The sequence below is a fragment of the Barbus barbus genome, assembly GCF_936440315.1.
Source record: "Barbus barbus genome assembly, chromosome: 18".
Classification (NCBI taxonomy): domain Eukaryota; kingdom Metazoa; phylum Chordata; class Actinopteri; order Cypriniformes; family Cyprinidae; genus Barbus; species Barbus barbus.
Window position 1 is genome coordinate 3,324,755 of NC_136746.1, and position 16,812 is coordinate 3,341,566.

Consider the following 16,812-nt stretch of genomic DNA (forward strand, 5'->3'; position numbering starts at 1 on the left):
TTGACTTCTGAGAGACACTGCCACTCTGAAAGGCTCTTTTTATACCCAATCACGTTGCCAATTGACCTAATGAGTTGCAAATTGGTCCTCCAGCTGTTCCTTATATGTACATTTAACTTTTCCGGCCTCTTATTGCTACCTGTCCCAACTTTTTTGGAATGTGTAGCTCTCATGAAATCCAAAATGAGCCAATATTTGGCATGACATTTCAAAATGTCTCACTTTCAACATTTGATATGTTATCTATATTCTATTGTGAATAAAATATAAGTTTATGAGATTTGTAAATTATTGCATTCCTTTTTTATTCGTAATTTGTACAGTGTCCCAACTTTTTTGGAATCGGGTTTGTATATATATATATACATATATATATATACGTAAGGAATAATTGACGACGGGCCGTTGAATTATTAGAAAAATAATGCACACCCGAGGTGGTGATGCGGCCACGACGCGAAGCGGAGTGGCCGTTACACCTCGGGTGAGCATTATTTTTCTAATAATTCAACGGTCCGGAGTCAATTATTCCGCTTATACTACGGTTGCCACACCTCAAGACATCGATCAGATTATATATTTCAAGGGATTCGTCCGGTTTTTCTACTTAAATCGCTATTGTGAGTAGGATTATTTCTTCCGCATCTCATCCAACGACTCTTTTGCTAGTTCCAAAACGTCATTTTAAAGCTGGCAATGGAGGCTTGAGCCGTTGATAGCAGACTAATGCAGTTAATAATGAAGTTATTAGAAAGAGAGCGAGAGAGACAGAGACACAGAGAAAGAGAAATAGAGAGAGAGAGAGAGAGAGAGAGAGAGAGCTTGTATGAATTAGGCTACCTCTGTGTGTCCCTCAACAGTGTTCTGAAGCACCGTCTCTAAACTGTAAGTCTGCTTTAAGATGCAGCGCTGTTATTACCTCGCTAGTGAGAAATGTCATGTGTAGCCTTTAAGTTGCTACACTAGGCTAACTGATAAAATCGTCAGGGCAGCGCTGACAACGATGCGAAGTGATATGGAACTGTAATGCGGTCAAGAAAGCTGCCTGGAACTACGTTCGCCGTGCGTTTCCCTGAAAATAATTGCACACCTCAGAACGTTCGTCAGCCAATCAGATTCAAGCATTCAACGGCCCCGTAGTATAAATATATATATATATATATATATATATATATATACATACATACACATATATATATATACATACACATATATATATATATATATATATATACATACACACACACATATATATATATATATATATATATATATATATAAAATTATTGACCTAGAGACTATAAAGAATTGTACTGCAGCGATTTTATTGATTTTGAATTTATAATGTAGGACCAGTTTACAAAAGTAGTTTTTTTTTTTTTTTTTTTTTTTTAAATAATGTCAAATATGTAATGTACAGTTTGTTTGACAGCATTGGTCCCAGAGGCAAAGTTGTTCACAATGAGAAGATCTATCATATGATGTGAAGACCTAGTATTTGTGTGAATATTTGACATTTTTTTTGTAATTTGAGGTCCTTTACTATATAAATATGTCTTTGAGGCCTTTTAAACTGTTATAGCGCTACCTACTGTCTGATCTCTATGAAAATTTGCATGCTTGTTAAAAGTCATCTGACACGTTTCACCAAGTTTCGTAAAGTTTAAAGTTTTCGTTTAGGTTTTATAGGCTTTTGGGTATATTTGACCAAGCCCCCTTTTTAAATGACCCCATTATAGCTAACCAAAGGACAAAAAAAAATAAATAAATAAGTAAATAAATAAATAATTATTGATCCAGAGAGTCCAGAGAATTGCGCTGAAGTGGTTTGATCGTGATTGAGCAAAAAACCTAGGACTAGTTCGCAAAAGTTGTTTTTTAACATAATTTTTCATATTTAATGAATGATTTGATTGAAAGTATTGATCCCAGAGGCAAACTTGTTCAGAATGCAGGGGTTTTATCATATGATATGAAGATCTAGTGCAGTGCTTCCAAAACCTGTCCTGGAGGACCCCTAGCCCTGCACATTTTGTATGTCTCCCTTATCTAAAACACCTGATTCATGTCTTGCAGTCTTTACTAACGAGCTGATGAGTTGAATCAGGTGTGTTAGATAAGGGAGACATATAAAATGTGCAGGGCTATGGGTGCTCCAGGACAGGTTTGGGAAGCATTGATCTAGTGTATGTGTGAATATATGAACTTTTCATTACAATTTAAGGTCATTTTCAATAGAAATATTGTGTTTTTGAGTTCTTTTTTTACTGTTATAGCACCACCTATGGTCCGATATCCATGAAACTTTGCATGCTTGTTAAGAGTCATGTGTCACATTTTAGAGTTTTTGTTTAGGTTTTATAGGCTTTTGGGTATATTTGGCCACTCCCCCTTTTATAAATGACCCCATTATAGCTAACCAAAGGATACAATTCAACATTTTTTTATGTAATTATTGATCTAGAGAGTCCAGAGAATTGTGTTGCAGTGGTGTTATCGAGATTGAGCGAAAAACCTAAGACTATTTGCAAAAGTAGGTTTTTTAACATAATTGAAAATAATTAATGAACGATTTGGTTGACAGCAGTGGTTCTTGAGACAAAGTTGCTCAGCATGAGGAGATCTATCAAATGATATGAGTATTGAGTGTATGTGTGAAAAATCGTGCAATAAACAATCATTTATGCACTTGAAAAATGCAAATTGACAAAAATTTAGCTCGTACATGTGTACTGAGCTTGGTGAAGATATCTAGAGCCGTTCAAGAGTTATAGCTAAATTTAGCAATTGGCTAAAATTAGCATTGAACGTTTTTGCATACTGTTGTGCGTGAAACTTTTTTTGATAATTATTGATATTCAGTGTCCACACAACATTTCTGCACTGGTTTGGTTCCGATCAGACGAAAAACCTAGGACTAGTTCACAAAAGTAGGTTTGGACATAACTCAATTTTGCGGAAAAACCGGACTTTGTAGAGCGAATCGGACTCCATTGTTGTTTGTATTGACCCAAGGTTGCCAACAATGTAAAGTTTTTGAGTCTACGACAAACAGTGTACGAGCTAGCCAAAAATGTCTGAAATGAATGTGCTGTAGCACCCCCCTTTGGTCGATTGGGGCAAGTCTTTGGATCAATAGTAGTGGGCAATACTACTACGATCTGACCAAGTTTCAGCTCTCTAGGCCTTACGGTTTGGCCTGCAAGATCAGTTTTACCGGAGAAAAATAATAATAAAAAAATCCTTACAATTACAATAATGAAGACAAAAATAAAGCTAATGTTCATAACATTTGAGTTTATTGAGTATATATTGCACATAGATGTTCCTTCACTTATAAATGTGAATGTATGTACACACATATACAGGGTATACACACATTCACGGAATGAGTTATAGCAGATTTGTAGTTCCCAGCATGCTTTGCTTCTGACTGTTAAAGGAAGAGAAATTAAGTGTTATTTCCAGTGTTTTTTGCTCAATATTAATATAGAGGGAGATCTGTTAGTGTTTAATGTTGTATTATTTTGAAATTTAAAAGGGTTTCTGGTATATGTAAGTTTGTGGCGTTACCACTGTGCAGAAGAGTAGGCTGTGGTTAGGCTGATGATTGGCCGAACACCATTATAAGATTATATATTACTTTATTTAAAAAGTAATGGCTGTGCACAGTGATAGTCTCTTCACTAAGTGCTTTAGTATGAGCAGGTGTGCTTATATTATTGTAAACTAGCTATATTTTAAATAATGAAAAATGTGTAAATGATTGTTAAACAAAATAAATCTATATTTCCATATATGTGTGTATATACTGCATATGTTCAATCTACGTATATTTTTTACACATGTAGTTCCATATCTTATCACATGTACATAAATATTATAAAGTGTATTACTGAATATAAAATTACATATATTGTGATATATAAGTAAATATATTGTCACATATTTTTCAATATATAAAACATACCAGGTTACGTATGTAACCCAGGTTCCCTGAAGGGAATGAGAGCTGCGTCAAAACGCATATGGGAACGCCATCAGCGTAACCGACGCTCTGAATATTGTCTACAACCAGTCTAATGGATGGGCGAGGCGTCACGGGCGGGGTGACGTCACGACCAGGAAGTATATAAGCACGTGCGGCGGAGCCGGCGTCAGCTTCAAGTCATGAAGCAAGCGCTGGCAGGGATGCCGGAAGTGTGGCTACGAGACGCAGCTCTCGTTCCCTTCAGGGAACCTGGGTTACATTTGTAACCTGGTACGTTCCCTTCCAGGAACTTCGAGCTGCGTCAAAACGCATATGGGAACGCAATACCAACGCCGCCAGACTGACAAGTCCCTGCCTGGTGTCAGTCTGAGAGGACGGAGGAGCCTGGAGTGGCTCGGATGTCCAGGTTATAGAACCTGACAAATGTCAGGGGCGTGGACCACCCAGCAGCGTTGCAGATGTCCTGCATGGAGACACCTGCCCAGAAGGCCTTGGAGGCCGCCACACCTCGTGTTGAGTGCGCTCTGACTCCCAGCGGCGGGGGACGCTCAGAGGCCTCGTACTCAAGATTGATGGCATCCACAATCCACCTACTAAGAGTGGGCTTCGAAGCCGGAAGACCCCTCTTAGGCGGACAAAAGCACACAAGCAGTTGGTCCGTCTTTCTCCACAGGGCAGCTCTGTGGATGTATGCGTCCAGTGCTCGCACTGGACACATACAGTTGTGCCTTTCCTGGTCTGGCTCCCTGAAGGGAGGAGGACAGAAGGCCTGGAGTACTACCGGCTGTGGTACGACAGTCGGAGCCTTCGGTACGTACCCCACGCAGGGGTAGAGAAAGACTTTCGCCGAACCGGGCGCAAAGTCAATGCACGAAGGGGCCACAGACAGGGCCTGAAGGTCACCCACCCTCCTCAGAGAAGTGATGGCCAACAAGAAGACGGTCTTGATGGTGAGGAGTCTATCTGTTATCTCCTCGAGAGGCTCAAAAGGTGCTCTGCACAGAGCCTCCAGTACCACAGCCAGGTCCCACGTGGGGACACGGGATTGTACAGGCGGCCTCAGCCTCAGTGCACCGCGGAGGAAACGTATAACCAGGGGGTGTCTACCCACTGACTGGCCACCAATAAGGGTGTGGTACGAAGAGATAGCTGCCACGTAGACCTTAATAGTGGAGTGGGTTAACCCTGCGGAGAAACGGGCCTGCAGGAACTCCAGAACTGCACGAATCGGGCAGTTGACTGGGTCGAGCTGGCGGTCCCCGCACCAAGAAGTGAAGAGTTTCCACTTCAAGGCATACAGTTTCCTCGTGGAGGGAGCTCTGGATTGGAGGATGGTCTCGACAACCTCGGTTGACAGACCGGAAGCTATGAGTTGTGCCCCCTCAGGGGCCACACCCACAGCCTCCACCACTCCGGGCGAGGGTGCACAAAGGTGCCCCTGGCCTGTGAGAGGAGATCTCTCCTGATCGGCACCGGCCACGGGGTGCCGTCGAGGAGAGAAATCAGGTCCGAGAACCAGACTCGGCCCGGCCAGAACGGCGCTACTAACAGTAGACTGACCGCGTCCCGGCGCACTCTCGCCAAAACTCCCGGGAGCAGAGCGATCGGGGGGGAAGGCGTACAGACGGAGCCTCGGCCACGTCTGTACCATAGCGTCCAGCCCCAGCGGAGCTAGAGAGAACCAGAGGGGACATTGTGCTGACTCTCGAGTCGCAAAGAGGTCCACCTGTGCCTGGCCAAAAACCTTCCAAATCTGCTTCACCACCTCAGGGTGAAGCATCCATTCCCCGGGCCTCGGCCCCTGTCTCGACAGGACGTCTGCTCCCACATTGAGATACCCAGGAATGTGCACAGCTCTCAGTGATAGGAGCTTGCCCTGGGACCACACAAGGATCTGGTGTGCCAGCTTGTACAAGGGGCGCGACCGCAGACCTCCTTGGTGGTTGATATAAGAGACCACTGCCGTGCTGTCAGTGCGGACCAGCACATGGCGATCTCTTAGGTCTGGGAGGAAGTGCTTGAGAGCACGGAACACAGTTAGGATCTCTAGCCAGTTGATATGCCACGTAAGGTGGAGACCACTCCACAGACCGCGGGCAGGGTGGCCACTCATGACCGCACCCCAACCGGTGAGGGAAGCGTCCGTCGCTAGCGAGACGCGGTGACAAGGAGCTCCCAACACCAGGCCCTGAGACGAGAACCAAGGCCTCCTCCACATGTTTAAGGCACGGATGCAGCGCCGTGACACTTTGACAGCACGGAGCGAGTCTCCCCTCAGGGAGACCCCCCTGGTCTTGAGCCACCACTGTAGGGGCCTCATGTACAGCAGGCCAGAAGGTATCACGCTGGACGCAGCTGCCATGAGCCCAAGCAGTCTCTGAAACTGCTTGACAGTGAATGGCTGGCCTTCTCACGCTCTCTTGACTGCCGTGAGGATCGACTCAATCCGAGCAGGGGTCAAACGAGCCTGCATCGTGGTCGAATCCCACACTACGCCTAGATAAGTGGTTCTCTGAGCTGGAGAAAGCACACTCTTCTTGGCGTTTAGTCTTAACCCCAAATCTTTCATGTGGGCGAGAATGACATCTCGATGCCGAACTGCCAACCGCTCTGATTGAGCGAGAATCAACCAATCGTCGATATAATTTAGTATGCAGATGCCCTGCAGTCGCAACAGGACCAGAGCCGCATCCATACACTTGGTGAAAGTGCGGGGTGAGAGTGCTAGGCCGAAGGGAAGAACCCGATACTGATACGCTTTGCCCCCGAAAGCGAACCTCAGGAACTTCCTGTGAGCAGGAAGGATGGATACATGGAAATAGGCGTCTTTGAGGTCTGTCGTGACAAACCAGTCCTCGGACCTGATTTGAGACACGATCTGTTTGACTGTCAGCATCTTGTACTTCAGCTGTCTGACTGAGCGGTTCAAGAGACGCAAGTCCAGTATGGGCCTCAGCCCCCCATCCTTCTTTGGAACAATGAAGTACCGGCTGTAGAAGCCGGTGTGGACTTCGTGAGGAGGAACCAACTCGATGGCTTCCTTCCTCAGCAAAGTACCGACTTCCTGTTCCAAGACCAGAGCCTGCTCGGGGCGGACCGTAGTCACACAGACCCCGTTGAACAGTGGAGGTGGCCCATCGAACTGGATGGAATAGCCAGCCTCTACCGTCCGCAGGACCCAAAGAGACACATTCGGCAGTCGCTGCCAGGCTGCCAAACGATCTACTAATGGAATCAGTCTCTCGAGACTGACCTCTGGTGTTAGAGAAGCGGCCAGACCGCTGCCTCGCTGCGGCGCATCGGCAGGAGACGCGTGATCTGGCGGCCGAGGTGAGTTTCTCAGGCCCGCTGAAATCACAGGCGGAAGAACCTGAGAGTAATACTCGCTGGGACCTGCTGTGCCCTGGAACTGCAGGGTTGACAGACAAATCCCCGGAAGGCACCGAGGGGAGACGGTCACCGTGTGCCACGGTGTAAGCCGCTCCACCCCAGTAGGGGCCGCCCTCCGAAGTCCTGGGGCTCGCCCATCAGGACTTCTTCGCAGAGGACCTCTTGGCCGACAAGACATCCCTCAGGTCTGCCTTGGCCTCGAAGTCCCCGGCGCGGAGCGCCGCTGCCCTTGGCTCCGCCTCGGGGGAGCACGAGAGGCGACGCTCTCTTTCTGCGCAGCCCTGTGTGAGGAGCTGGTATGCGGAGGAGGCTGCTCCCGCCCAGCAGCCTCCAGAGTTAGAGAGCGACGGGGGAGAAACCGTCGGAACGCCTCCGCTTGCTTACGAGCCTCCTGAAACCTGTCGACGACGGTGCTCACAGCGTCGCTGAACAGGCCAGAAGGCTGAAGCGGGGCATCCAGGAGGCATACCCTGTCCTTCTCTTTGATATCGGACAGGGTCAGCCACAAATGCCTCTCCGCTGCCACCAAAGCTGACATGGAGCGGCCGATAGCACGGGCCGACTCCCTGGTGGCGCGGAGAGCCAAATCGGCGGTCCTCCTGAGCTCTAGGATATCATCAGCTCTGATATCCCCGAACTCGTCTAACTCCTTCAGCAGTTCAGCCTGGTACGCCTGCCACACTGCCATAGTGTGCAGACACGCACTAGCCTGCCCTGCTGCCGCATACCCCCTGCCCACTAATGATGATGTGGTGCACAGAGGCTTAGTGGGCAGAGTGGGAGCCTTCAAGGACGACGCCGCGGAAGGAGACAGATAGCTCGCAAGTGTCTGTTCGATCCGGGGCATCGCCCTGTATCCACGCCCATCCAATTCCCGACACCTCGGTGTGGATATCGGGGAAAAACGGAAGGCTCCTGCGTAGAGGTGGCGGCCGCGAGCGCAGAAAACGCTCGTCCAGCAAGCTGGACTGCGGCACAGTTCCTTTCTCGGGGGGCCAACTGATGTCGAGCTTGGCCACTGCCCGAGTCACCACCTCTAGCAACTCCTCATATTGGGGCGAGAGAGGCGGCGAAACCTCGTCAACGCTCATCACGTCAACCTCCTCGGAGGAAGAGAGACGAAGCGCTGAGTCCTCATCTCGGGGGGAAGGAACCGCTTCCCCGAGAGACGGGACACCAGATCTGGCGGATACGGGAGGAGATAGGGACATGCCCGTCTCACTCTCGCCAGCCAGATCAGCCTGTGAGCCCCACGAGGGCAGCCGCCGCTCTGCCTCGGAAGCAGCAGGACTAGCACCGCGTGGGGAGCTCACGAAGGCTCCCTCCTCGAAGAGAGCCCTCCGGGTGCAGAGTGTGCGCAGCGAGAGCCGCTCACAGTGCGGGCAATCGGCTCCCTCGAGAGCCGACGCCGCATGCTCCGCACCCAGGCAGACCACGCACAGATTGTGTGTGTCCCCACCCGTGATGTAACGAGGGCAAGGACTAACACACAATCTGAAACGTGATCTGGGATCGCCCACTGTCTTGCCTTTGCTTTAGGCATCTTTTTTAGGACAGACAACACTAAATAAGACTGACAAGACAGAAATCAGACTGACAACACACAGAGCGCTTGCTGAATGACAGAAAGCTGACGCCGGCTCTGCCGCACGTGCTTATATACTTCCTGGTCGTGACGTCACCCCGCCCGTGACGCCTCGCCCATCCATTATACTGGTTGTAGACAATATTCAGAGCGTCGGTTACGCTGATGGCGTTGCCATATGTGTTTTGACGCAGCTCGAAGTTCCTGGAAGGGAAGCGGCAATTCCTTATATAGTATTCAATATATTGTAATATATTTACACAATATATTATTCTATATAATTTGTAATATACCGTTATGTGATTTAATATGTTGATAATTCATATATTAGGAAATATATTTTCTTTGCATAAGGGATACCAAAGCATGTGAGTGGAGTGGAGCAGTAAAATCTTTCCAGAGCAGAGAGTGCCCTTCTGAAGATTCTGCTCCACTCACTCAGTCTGCTCAAGGCTGCTCACCCAACCCAGAATGCGTTATTTGATACGCTCGTTTGAGAATATGTGAAATGAGCAATAGGTCTAAGGTTATGGAGTTGAAATATTGTTTTAATGAAGTTGTGAACCTTATACATAGTTTCAATGCACAGTAAACACCAGAGTTAAAAATGAAGAAGGAAAAGAAATTAAAAAGTTGTGTGAGCAACTAAGTTAGAAAATATAAATTTTGTGTGATTTACTAACAGGGAAGTTCTTATTAGTTTTTTGCTTTTGGATAATAAGAAGTTTAAAAACCTTTGCAGTGCTATACTATAACAAACAACTGGATATCCACACTGATGAGAGTGCCATTTAGATGAATGTGTAAATATGTGCTGCATGCTTTCCTCTCAATAACAAAATTTCCCAAAACATGGTAATCCTAAATAGATCGTAGACCCATTGCCACCAATTATCTCTATGATCAGCTTAGCTTACAAGAAACGCAGCCCAGGTTACATATGTAACCATTATTCCCTGAGAAGGGGAACAAGACACTGTGTCCTCTAGTGCACACTGTGGGGAATGAACTTGACACTGGCTGGTGATAGTCACTACCAGTGTGACCATGAGTATAAAAGAGTGCCTGTCGAACACACCATTCTCTTCTTTTTTGAAGAAGTTACATGCATAACCTGAGATGGTCTCATTCAAATGGGAATTCTAGTGGATATTATGGGGAGCAAGACACTCACTCTACCATGCAGAAGGGATGAGTGCCTAAATGTCTGACATTTAAGTCCCAATCCCTACAAGGTACACACTAGCGGCTGCCGTGACGTGCCGTGCCATGCCATGTAATAACTTACTTTTGCGATCACATGTGGAATTTGGTCGTTTACGGTTGTTAAAATAAGCTATTTATAGCCTTTTATATTGCTGCACAAATTAGCAATTCGTACATATTCTTTATGATTATCAAAATACCCCAAATCTCATATAGATATTTTATGGGTACAGAGGTTTCTCTGTGTATGCTGTGGTCAACTATCAACACGGAAAAGTACAGTAAGTGTGTGACAGGATTAGATGGGGCGGGATGTGAGACACAGTTATGATTGATAACCGATGGACGAGTCAGGTTTCAGAGAGTCATAGCCCAAGCACGGAAGAGAAAACACACAGATACAGCGCTGGGAGCTGCTAATGCTCATCAGATCACGTAAATCAGTGGAAAATTAATAGAAATTATGATTCTGTCTGAAGAAATATGAAGTAATCATGAGTAAATATATCTATATTTCTCAGTGTATATGCAGTTTTGGACAATAAGCCCTTACAGACGCTGTTCAGTGAATCTATGTGAACATAAACTGCTGCAGACGTGACTGAATATGAATGGGTCGTGAATTTCTATTCCAAAAATGACACATACAGATTTATTATTTTGCACTCCTGACATAAATGACTAAATTACTGCCACTGAAACAATGTTTTATCAAAACGGTGGTCAAATATCGAAGCTAGAGTCTTAAATCTTTCTACTGATGCACAGTTTGTCCAGATCAAGTAAGAGTGTGATGTTTTAACGTGCTGTTAAATTGAAACATCATTAATCTAGTGCCGTCGCCGATCTTTGACAGCTAAGGGGTTAACTCCCTACAGCCAAAACATGAACATATCCTATCTGAGAAAGTTCTTGCTTGCACCCTTCCTCTCTTCTCTGCAGGGCAAAGTCAAAAAGAAGCTCAGGCCATGGGCAGTGCGCAAGGGTTTGGTATTCCACAGAACACCTTTAAGGGAGTGTAGTCAATGAACAGAGTTCTGAGAATGGAGGCCTCAACGTGACAATTCTTTAAAGCAAGAGGAGGCCAGCTAAGGACAGCTGATGACAAGGAGACACACAAAAAGCCTAACCACTTGACACTACTGCCTAACCCAGCTCCAAGGACTGAGGCCTCAACATAAAAACATGCAGAGGCCTACATTTGCCCCTATGTTAAAAATAACTATCAAGGCGGCTCACAAACAGCAACTTGATATTGCTATCTAGGTGGAGTTCCAAGGAGGCCTCAGCAAAAATATTCTCTGTAGCGAAGCCTAACAACACCCCTCTGGAAAGGCAGTAGCCAAGGAGGCTCACAGAGAGCTTGGCACTACTGTCTGGCCAACCTCTAAGGACAGAAGCCTCTGCTAATCGAGAAGAGGCCTAATTACACCATACACATGGAACAACCTCCCAAGAAGGTTCACAGAGAGCCTAACAACTCTGAACATTTATCCCATCAATGTTCTGAGGTATGGAGGCCTCCGCAAAAAGACTCTCTATAGTGAGAGGAAGCCTAACAACACCCCTCTGAAAAAGGGGTTCAAAACATACCTAACCAGCATATGCTGATTTTTTTAAACAGGGCTATGTAAAGGCAGCTAGCCAAGGAAGCACACAGAGAGCCGAACAACTTGGCACCGCTGCCTGACCAAGCTCTAAGGATGGAGGCCTCAGCATGATGACTCTCCAAAGCAAGAGGAAGGCTACCTACATCCTGTGCTCAAGACAGCTGTCAAGGAGGCTCACAGAGAGCCTAGCAATTTGACATTGCTGTCTAGACAGAGCTCTGGGGAGCAAAGGCCTCTAGAGTAAGAGAAGGTCTATCTATCCTTTACACCATAATGTGGACAGCAGAGGGCGCAGCTTATCAATAATATATGCCCCTCTCTGCATCTAATACCTCAGAATTCCACATTACTCGGTTTCTTATTTTGAGAACAATATGACAGGATTAGAACTAACAGGAGGAATTCTAAGAGGGAAAGCACTTCACATCAGATTATTTCAGTGCTCCGCCTACAATACCTGTGGGACATGAGCTGCGAGACGTAGGTGCTCAACTCTCATCCCTCAAGAAAGAGTTAAGCATAGGCAGAGCTTCTTACCATGACCACATCACACAGCATGAATTCAACTCTCTCTAGAGCCGAACACACTCCGTTCAAATGGTAGATTCTCTCAAAAATCAGGCGAGAACAGATCGCTACGAGTTTGTTCAACTCCCTCGAGAGCTGAATGCGCTCCTTCTGTCTACTATCCTTCAGGTAAAAATAAAAAAAACAGAGCTTCTTACCGTCTCTTTCATCCGGTCCTATGAATGCATCAAAATGGAGCACATCCAGCTTTCTTGTCAGTTGAATGCACTCCATCCAGCCTTTTTCATTGAGAAATGCTCACCGTGAGTGCATTTAGAACCTTCGAGAACTAAATACGAGTACTTCTCACTCAAACACATAACGCACAATTCTGAAATGCTTGCCTGGGTGTTTCATAGCAGTTGCATTCTTTGCACGTACACGAACAAACGGTCTCCTGAAGACAAATAAGTGTTTTACAGATACATACTAGCAGTCACACTGGTAGTGACATCATAGGCTGTTGCTGACCAATGTCAAGTTCATTGTTGTGTTTTGACACATGCTTCAGACACCTGTCATGCTGGAGGCATTCCCCAAACAGAAAGTCATATAGTGCAGAGTAAATTTAATGTTGGAGCAGGATTTGAGTGAATGTCGTTTTACTGGTGAGCATGAGTAGTACTTGAGTGGAGCATTCACTTCGGCCATGAGCAAGTGAGTGGACTGCTTTGGCAGAGAGCACAATATTGAATGAAGCATCACTCCGCTCTGCTTCACTTGCATGCTCTGGCATATACCAAAAGAAAAAAGATTATTTGTAAAGAAATAATAATAAGCAGACAGACCAACGTGACTATCAAGCTGGATTTGATGAAAAATAAGTAATTTAAATCTGTATTAAAATCAATAGCCAAGTTTTTATATATTATGTACATGAAATTTGTAAATTAAATCATTTGATTCCAGACAGATGGGGGCTATAAAGTGCTTGTAGTGGCTATAGAAACTGGCTGTATAATTCTAGTCATACAATTATGTCATGACATAACTTCATTGTAATCTTTAATTATAGAAGTTACATGAGTAAAGAAAGTACAACGACAAATTTCTATCCAACCCTTTTTGAACAGGACCAGTTTATTTTTATTTTGTTTGATTTGACAATTCTTATCACCACACGTCTGTGAATTGAATCTATACACGTCTTACCTAACGCTGATATTAATATGACCAGTCATAGAAGTTACTGCGATATGACTGCTTAATTATAAGATTATATTTTATAATATTATATTTCTGTTAGTATTTTGCCAGAAACCATCCAGATTAAAAAGTACTACATGAGGAAGATTAGCGCATAAACAACAGTTCAGGTTATGCTAAACACATGAGATGCATTGAGATAATACAATATCAGTATCACTGATATTCACATTCGATGTGATTAGATTTCTCAGTGGACCATTAAGTTTGCTCTGAAATTTTAACATATTGTGTGTGAGAAAAACATAGGCTTGACACGTTCGAATGGGGTTTCAAACTAATCCCATGCGAATAAGACTTGTCAAATTAGTTTTCCAACAGTAGCTTAAGTAAACTGAATTACTAGCTCACAAAGTGAAACCTGTATCAGCATAGATTTAATTGTGGATTGTTTGTTTTAAACACACAGAAAATATACTATATATATATATTTTTCTGGCTATGTTTAGGTGATCCAGGAGAAAAGGGTGAGAAAGGAAATCAAGGACGCTCACAAATTGGAGACCCAGGTCTCCCAGGACCACCAGGTGAGCAAATGCAGCACCACTACTAACATATATATTGTGTATTTTAGTTTTGCCCATAGGTTCTATTACGTATGTTAATAAAGTTTTTTGCTTGTTTGCAATAAATATAGTTTTCCATGGAAATGTCCCACTCTTTCTGGCCATAGCTGCCATGAAATGAGCAATAGCACTTCACTCTACTCTTGTTGTCAGGTCTAATATATTTGACTTGCCAATCTGTCAGTAGCATTCAGGAAGGTTACAGACTCCATAGTACATCAAGCTAATTTAGTTAATACAAATTTCTGTCATGAACTCGAGATAGCCTCTAACTCAATCTGACATAATCACATCATTATTCATATGGTGCAGCCGACTGGTTTCTTTTCACATCCACAGCCAATGAGCTTGCTGCTCGACATAATAAATCTTTGCTAGTGCTTGCTGTAGCAGTTGTAGTGCGCTTCAGAAACCCTCCACCTTCCCCAGCTCCACCTGTATAGATCTGCTATGTGGGGGTTATTTCATATGTTATATGTGCAGCAGCATTATTTCCTGCATGCTCACAGCAACATGTCTGTGAATGTATTGGCAGCAGCACGTCTCGGTACAAGTCTCGGCAGCAGCAGTGTTGCAGATCTATGCCGCCAAGACCAAACACATCAACATTGCCGTGTATATTACCATGCTAAAACTAGAGAGTTATTAGGACAGAAATAATGAGACTTATTTAATAAATAATGAAGTCAAGTAATATAGGCAGTCACATTACTTGACAGACACATTATTTTATTTCAGGTCCAATGGGTCCACCAGGGGTCGGAAAACCAGGTCACCCAGGTAAGCCAGGCCCACCTGGTCACAATGGCGAGGAGGGGAAGAGGGGGCACCCCGGCGAGCCCGGTCAGCCAGGCGTGTGCCATCCTTCCATGTGCTACGGCGCAATGTTGCGAAGAGATGCTTTCAGTAAAGGGCCAAACTATTGACACAGCTTTGGCTGAAATGCATACAGTCTGGATGTGGTGCTGCTCAGTGAATGAAAGAAAACAATAACAGCGAATCTTTCCAATCTCAGGATGATCATGAAGTACCTCTTAAAGTGTAAATAATATGATGTTGCCTACATTAACACCACCGATTGTCCATGACTCAATGTTTTTCTGTGTCACAAGCTGAAATGTGCCATGATTTATTCACGCTGTTTGTCATGAGGCATGAAACGTATCAGCCGAAAACTTGTGAAAAGCATCCAGTGTGAGGAGCTCTGCAACACTCGCAGTGGAAATTCTACCTAGACATAGACTTCCTTTCTCACTCTCTTGCTCACCCATGTGGCGTTCATCCATCATCATCCAATCATCTCATTGTATTTATGAAGCTAGATTTACTGTCCATTTTGCATTTGTGTTTCTTTTTGGTCGGATGCTTCTTTTACTGCTTGCAAGCTTTTCATGGGAGGAGTGGGAGTTCTTCTGCAATGCTTCATGCTTTCTTTCCTATATTGATGTTTCTCAGATATCTATGATAATTCTTGTCCCTTTAGGTAGTGCTTACTAGGGTTCCCACATCTTTTGACCAGTGAATTTCCATGATTTTTTCTGGCATTTGTGATTACAGGAAACATTACAAAAAAAAAAAAAAAATCTAATTTTAAATTATATCCTGTAATATTTTAGATAAAAAAAAATATATACATATATTCATCATAGAAATGTCCATGGCTTTTCCATGAATGTGTAAGATTGTATTCATTTCCAGACCTTTACCATCCCTGGGCTTTATAATTATCTGATATTCCAGGTTTTCCATAGTCGTGGGAACTCTTTATTACACTTCAGATTACAAATGTGAGTGTGATTAGATAATATCTATATTAAATGTTAAAAATGGTAAATTGAACAGATTTATCATATACATTTTATTCCACCTTTCTCTACAGCAAATTGTCATGAAAGACACCATTCTGAAAGCATTTTTTATCTTTTACCCTTGGTTGATAAAGGGTGTGTAGTAGAGTGTAATAAAGCTCACTTTCCCATAAATGTATAATTTTTTTGTTATTTATAAGAACTGATATCAGTTACCGCTTTTCCTGTGAGAGCGCTTTCTTATTTTTGCAGTGATTTTTTTAAACTTTCATGTGTTTGAATGACTTTTGATAACATTAATTAAAAACTTTTTTTTATTATTTTTTGTTGCTGTTGTTGCTTCATGTTTTGTAAAAAAAAATATTACTTATTATGTGGGAAATGTATACTAAAGTTTCAAGAATGTGATTTGTAGCATTGTTACCTGTGATAAATCATTTATTTACGTAGTTTAGGTAACAGGTGATCCAATCAAATTGTTTCAATTGAGTATTTCTGATTTAAAAGAGATTATATTGAAATAGGTAACATAACAGGATGATACAGCACAAATTAACTACACAAGCTAAAATGCTACTAAAATATTTTACTGTTAAAAATGCTGCTCTCCTGCCATTGCACTCAGCCTGAGTTCAACTCCTAGATGTCGCTGTTACTCTTTTCTTACATTTTGGATGTTCCCTACTAAGACTTGACTCTTAGGTTTTCAATCGAGATAAGCTAAAATGATTCACTTTCATGTATTTAAGGGCCCTCACAGGGCTGACATACATTGGATTTTTACACTACCGGTCAAATGTTTGGACACACTCATACTTCTTCACATTTTTGACAGTAGTAGTCAAGTCAAGTTTAGTACTTCTTTTAACACAGGCTACGTCTT

General features: G+C 43.9%; 1 protein-coding gene across 1 annotated transcript in view; it reads left to right on the forward strand.

Annotated features, from left to right (window-relative positions):
• The window catches only part of LOC306883965 (uncharacterized protein), a 116,430-nt gene extending 100,742 nt beyond the window's left edge, over nt 1-15,688 (forward strand). The window contains exons 28-29 of the mRNA XM_079439518.1: nt 14,005-14,082; nt 14,860-15,688. Coding sequence (XP_079295644.1) covers nt 14,005-14,082; nt 14,860-15,047 — 266 coding nt within the window. The 3' untranslated portion in view covers nt 15,048-15,688. The remainder of the gene's footprint in view (nt 1-14,004; nt 14,083-14,859) is intronic.
• The last annotated feature ends 1,124 nt before the right edge of the window (nt 15,689-16,812 follow it).